This window comes from Hippocampus comes, unplaced genomic scaffold, assembly GCF_001891065.2.
Source record: "Hippocampus comes isolate QL1 unplaced genomic scaffold, H_comes_QL1_v1.1 scaffold109, whole genome shotgun sequence".
Classification (NCBI taxonomy): domain Eukaryota; kingdom Metazoa; phylum Chordata; class Actinopteri; order Syngnathiformes; family Syngnathidae; genus Hippocampus; species Hippocampus comes.
The window spans coordinates 1604568-1610072 of record NW_017805274.1 but is presented as its reverse complement, the minus strand read 5'-3'; the positions used below and the strand labels follow the sequence as shown (position 1 = coordinate 1610072).

Here is a 5505-nt window from a genome sequence, read left to right as displayed (position 1 = left end):
TGCTAAAAATGCCTTACTGTATATACTATGTCGTTATTTTCGTGCCAAAAACGGCACAGTATACATGGCCGTTTTTTCCGCTAAAAACGCCTGACTATACATGGTCGTTTTTTTCGTGCTAAAAACGCCTTACTATCCTATATCGTTATTTTCGTGCCAAAAACGGCATACTATACATGGCCGTTTTTTTCGGCTAAAAATGCCTTACTATACGACGTCGTTTTTTTTCGGGCTAAAAACGCCTTGGACGCACTACCCAGTCGACCACCGGGCAGCTGTTTGAAGCTTTGATTGTGTCACTTAACATGTCTGACTTTGTTTTATTCTGCTTCACTATACGCCGCTGTTTTTTTTGCGCGCAGGTGCCGAGGAGTTCAGTGGGCTGCAAGCGCAGACGTCACCGCAGCAGCAGACGGCTCGTCTCATCGAGCTGGTCCTCACCAAAGGCAATGCGGCCGCAGAAGTTTTCCGCAACTGGATCCAAAAGAATGACGTGCACCTTTTGCGAGAGCTCATGGGTACAAAAAGGCCATCAACAGCTGATAGAAAGGCTACGTTTCTAAATACGCGCGTCACACTGCGTTGATGTCGTCTTTTCAGCTCAGTCCAACGAAGCGGCATCCCCCAGCCAGGACCTGTCGGGTCTTCCCATGGAGGAGCAACTGAGACGTCTTCAGGAGGAGCGAACGTGCAAAGTGTGCATGGACAAGGAGGTCAACATCGTCTTCATCCCGTGCGGACACCTGGTGGTGTGCAGGGAGTGCGCGCCGTCCCTGCGCAAGTGTCCCATCTGCAGAGGCCTGGTCAAAGGCACCGTGCGCACCTTCCTCTCATAAAAATCACTGTAGAATGTAACACGCAGCTTTTGACAAAAAGCCCCCTAACATACACAGTGTACATATGAATGAAATAAAAAATTGCTAACTCAAGCTTTGTGTTGACAGCAGCTGTGTGAAAACATTTGTCCGAAAGGGGCGGGTGACCATGGTATCACTCAATTTTAGCAGTTCCTAGATGGATTCTATGTTGAATGAAAGAGAAGGCTAGTCTTCGAATGTGAAAAGTATTTGCACAAAGAAACTCAATATGTCATGCTTCGGCCAACTTATGTTATGAATACAGACAACAGTACATTCGTGTTTGGTTTATACAAATATTTATTCGCACCCAAATTTTCTTTTTTGCCACTTTAGATGATTCCAATCTGTAAAAACACAAATGGGAGGAAAAATTAGGAGAGGAAAGAAAATGGTTGCACAGCAATGCCAAAAGAGTTAATTGATGTCCTGGCATCAGTGGTTCCTTTGAAACGCAATCACCAACATTCAGACAGATTCGTTTGGCATCATATGCTCAGGACTAGCTGTCGCAATTTGAATTCTTTTCCGAAAAAAGAAAACCAAACTCACCTTGTTTGCAACATCCAACGCGTCGTAGTCCGGCGCCAGGCGGACGTATGCCTTCTTCTCGCCGTCCGGCCTGAAAGGAAAAGGAAACCCTTGTGAGTACAACTCGTGGGTTTTCAGGGGGCTTTTGCCCCAAATTCTCCACGCGAGTGTGCGCACCTTATAAGCGTGTTGACTTTGGAGACGTCGATGTCGTAGAGTTTCCTGACGGCGTGTTTGATCTGGTGCTTGTTGGCCTTAATGTCCACGATGAACACCAGCGTGTTGTTGTCCTCGATCTTCTTCATGGCCGACTCGGTGGTCAGCGGGAACTTGATGATGGCGTAGTGATCCAACCTGAACGACACCGCACACGTCTCGTTAGTGCAAATCTCTTCACCGCCATGTTTGGCACGACTAAGTTCATCGTTTGATGAAGGTGCATCAGTGGGATAGAAGCTGGACTCATGGTGTGGTCATACTTTGATCGCTTTTTAAGCATCACTTGCACCACTTGGTCACCATGGGGGAGGCTCTTACTTGTTCCTGCGGGGGGCGCTCTTGCGGGGGTACTTGGGCTGCCGCCGCAGGCGGAGGGTCTTGGGGCGGCGGAAGGTCGGAGAAGTCCTGATCTTCTTCTTCTTTTGGCTGTGGACACCTTTGAGAACCGCCTTCTTTGCCTTCAAGGCCTTCGATTTGGCCTCGGTCTTGACCGGGACCGCTTTATGGGGGGGGGGGGGAATCAAAATAAACTGTCATGCTTCCAACTAACTGCTTAATAAATAATCACATTGTGATTTCACATACTTAACATTAAATTGGTCAATGAAATATAGGCAAAGTGAAAAGCTACATCATTGTTTACTCGTCATTTTGCAGAAAACAGAATATTTTTACTCGCCTCTCATTAATTTAAGAGCTTGTTAAACCTAACCCTAAGATTGAATACAATTTTGTTGAATTTTTTAATTGTTAAAGTTTAATTTGTGAAAATACATTTTGATTCATTTCCATTCCAAGATTCTTTTACGAAACATTACTCAACTGATTTAAAGTTTTGTTTCAACCATGAAAATAAGCCAATTAAAACTTTTGGGGGGAAATAAATTGAAAATTTGGGAATTGAAAACGATCCTCGATTGACTTTTTTGTTACAATGACTCCATTGCTCCAGTTGAACCACTGAATCAATTTTAAACACTTTTGGAAGTTTAATTTGAAGGGAACATTGTGATCTGCTCAATTTTTTCATTGGTTTCTAAATTAATGGTTTCAACCTCAGTCTGAACTATTCAAATGACAAATGTATACATTTTAGGGAAATTGAATTCAGGGAAAGTGAGAAATTTGGAATTGCACAAATATCTTGGCAAAGGGAGATTTGGCTTCGACTTTTTTGCAACATCCAATTGTCTCAGCAAGGTTCAACTATTATTAACGGCAACTGCAACTATTTTTCTGGAACACTTCTCCATCTACTAAACAGTTTTTTTTATCGTACACATAACAGGACGTCATCGCACCTCAAACGAACGTTACAGTAATAGGCCAGAAGCACACCACTCGAAACACGTCCGATTCAAGTTGCCAACCAAGTGGGCTTCTGATACGTGCCTTCAACCTGAACGTCTGTACGCAACCTCCCATAAGTAGGACATATAGGCTTGACATGTGACATGAAATCATGTCCTATGAATACGAAATTTGGAACGGAAAGACACGCGACCGTTCACGGGTGCCGAGTGAATCAGATGGATAAGCTAACATGCGTTGCGCGAAGCTAACACGTCAAACCTTCACGCCGAGCAGCCATTGCTACGGCTGAGAACGACCAACAAGCATAACACAATCGATACAAATCTTGACAAGCGTAAGACAATTACGTAAAACAATCAATACAAATCTTGACAAGCGTAAGACAATTACGTAAAACAATCAACAAACATTATAAACATGTTACATGTGGCTATTAGCTTAGCGCAGCCTAGCATGTATACACGCCGGTAACTTCGCACGGGTTGTTTAATAAGATTGCGAGTTTTTAGTTGGCATTTGTTGAGGTTATCATGCAGACCTAAGTTTTCCTGTTCTCTTTGTAAATCGAGATACAGTAAGAGCCGAACGTTTAGTGAAATTTGAGCACGAAAAGTATTCGGAACAGACGAACCTGCTTTCTTCACCTTCGGTGCCATGTTGGGAAAAGAAAGACCGTGTGGGGTTTCCGGAGCTACAATGCAAGGGCGATCTAAAAGTATCGCGATATTTGGTCTGTGGCGCTGCGGTGACGTCACCACTAACACGTCGTGGTGTAGGAAATTTTAAACTCACTGGTTTGTTGACTATTGATTACAGAAACGAAACAGTACATTTTCCCGAAGACTTAATTCAGAGTCAATATGATCAACAATAAACCGAGAAAAATCCAGATTGTAATACAAAGTTTATTTTTTTCTTTATTTAGACATACAAAGACCAAAGCATATTGGAACGTTTCCAAAGTCCATCTTCTACTCTTGTTGTGTCTTGGTCTTTTTTCTGCATATATAACAAAACATTTGGTGCAAAAACTGTGGTTGGGAGGAGGAGTCGTAATTATTGTAAATCACACGGTTGTCTCACCTGACTTGTTTTTTCAGAGAATTTGCTGTTTTCTTCTGTTGTTCCACATTTCTTGGGCTTTGCTTGCTTTTCTGGACTTTTTGGGGCGGTTTCTTCATGAGGAAACGTGGCGTGGTGCAAATGGTGCTCCTACTGGGAGGTTTCTTCTCCAGTCTCCTCCTGACTTTGCTTTAAAAAAAGAATGTATAAAATTACATAAACTGTGAATGTGCAAAAGAAAGAAAAACACTAAAAGTGTATCGTTTGTACCTGTGTATCCGCTTGAAGCCAACCATGTAGTCCGGAACTGGACATCCGGCTTGTTTGATAACGTTAGCGATGCTAGGGGTGGAATATGACATTTATAAGAGTTTTGAACGTAGCCTACTGTATTATTTATCACTGCAATCATACCTTCGCAGGAGCGGCTTGTCGTTCTCTGTGAAGAAAGTGATGGCTTTCCCTCGATGGCCCGCTCGGCCCGTGCGACCTAAGGGCGGTGGCACGGATTCGTCATCTATTAAAATCTTATCACTTAGCAAAAGGGCCTTAAATGTAATCAATGTAATTCTTTGTCAAAATAATTTAAGACATGGAAAATTGTTTAAAAAAAAATAAGAATAAAACTAAGTAAAACGCAAGTGACACTGGCTTCAATAGAACATAACACAAATGAAGACAAGGAAATATAAAATCATCATCAAATCCAACGAGATTTTAGATGTGAGCTTGAACTGAAAATCTGACATGAGTTTGAATCATTTTGGACTTTTTAAAAATCGTAGAAAGGGTTCTGTCAGTCGTCATCTGTACCTGTGGGTAAAAAACAAAAAAAACAAAAAAAAAGCAAAAAAGGACGTTTCGCTTCTCTCACAGAAGCTTCGTCAGCGGTAGACAACCCTGAAGTCTCCGTGAAGACTCCGGGAAGTTGCTCTGCGCTAAAAAGCTGAGCGTGGCCTGTTTGAGGACTGGGTGGGGATGGTTAGTCACGCCCCTATTGGTTTATTAGAGGCCCATTGGTTTCTAAATTCCCTATCATTGGGTCTTGATTAGGCCTATTGTTTGGGCTAAGGCTGAATAGCTACTTTCAGTTAGCCTGATCAGCATGTCTATGTCCCTTACTGGTCAACAAGTTATTGTAAATAGGAGACAGGTTAAATCTGATACCTCCTTCACGGTTCAGAGAGGGTGAAAATTTTTTAACAAAAATCGCTTCCTTTAAAAAAGTTAGGAAAATTAAAACAAACAGAGAGGAAACCAACCAACAGAGAGAAAAGAAGAGAAGGGGTGTCTGTGTACCTTATATTGCCGGCCTCTCAGAGAAAATACAAAGAATATTTCTACAACATGATATTCCTGTTTATTTTAAACCGATAAACACATTGAGACAAAAACTAGTACACCCCAAAGACCGGGTTCCTAACACCCAAAAATGCAATCTGATTTATTCCATCCGTTGCCAAGAAAGTGAGTGCAAGGAACATTACATCGGAGAAACCAAACAAACACTCAAGAAAAGACT

At 42.3% G+C, this 5505-nt stretch overlaps 3 protein-coding genes across 3 annotated transcripts in view; 1 reads left to right on the top strand and 2 right to left on the bottom strand.

Moving 5' to 3' along the window:
* Positions 1 to 330: 330 nt before the first annotated feature.
* On the top strand, positions 331 to 929 carry LOC109515700 (putative inhibitor of apoptosis). Its single transcript, XM_019869666.1, has 2 exons — positions 331 to 518; positions 601 to 929. Exons 1-2 carry the CDS (start codon positions 515 to 517, stop codon positions 834 to 836), a joined length of 240 nt encoding a protein of 79 aa, XP_019725225.1. The 5' UTR covers positions 331 to 514; the 3' UTR covers positions 837 to 929.
* Positions 930 to 1183: 254 nt separating this feature from the next.
* On the bottom strand, positions 1184 to 3637 carry rpl23a (ribosomal protein L23a). Its single transcript, XM_019869665.1, has 5 exons — positions 3553 to 3637; positions 1926 to 2106; positions 1566 to 1742; positions 1410 to 1479; positions 1184 to 1204 (listed from the first exon to the last, which is right to left on the bottom strand). Exons 1-5 carry the CDS (start codon positions 3575 to 3577, stop codon positions 1190 to 1192), a joined length of 468 nt encoding a protein of 155 aa, XP_019725224.1. The 5' UTR covers positions 3578 to 3637; the 3' UTR covers positions 1184 to 1189.
* A 169-nt stretch (positions 3638 to 3806) lies between these two features.
* The window catches only part of ddx52 (DEAD (Asp-Glu-Ala-Asp) box polypeptide 52), a 6953-nt gene continuing 5254 nt past the window's right edge, over positions 3807 to 5505 (bottom strand). Inside the window, exons 12-15 of the mRNA XM_019869649.1 lie at positions 4398 to 4473; positions 4254 to 4325; positions 4005 to 4172; positions 3807 to 3920 (exon numbers count right to left, since the gene is read on the bottom strand). Of these exons, the coding sequence (XP_019725208.1) occupies positions 3893 to 3920; positions 4005 to 4172; positions 4254 to 4325; positions 4398 to 4473 (344 nt within the window). The 3' untranslated portion in view covers positions 3807 to 3892. The remainder of the gene's footprint in view (positions 3921 to 4004; positions 4173 to 4253; positions 4326 to 4397; positions 4474 to 5505) is intronic.

Coding starts and splice junctions, on each gene's coding strand:
- rpl23a (XM_019869665.1), bottom strand. CDS start 3,577: ATGGCACCGAAGGTGAAGAAAGCAG. Junction 2,107..3,552: donor ACCGAAGGTGAAGAAAGCAG/GTTCGTCTGTTC, acceptor CCCCCCATAAAG/CGGTCCCGGTCAAGACCGAG. Junction 1,480..1,565: donor AAAGTCAACACGCTTATAAG/GTGCGCACACTC, acceptor TTTTCCTTTCAG/GCCGGACGGCGAGAAGAAGG.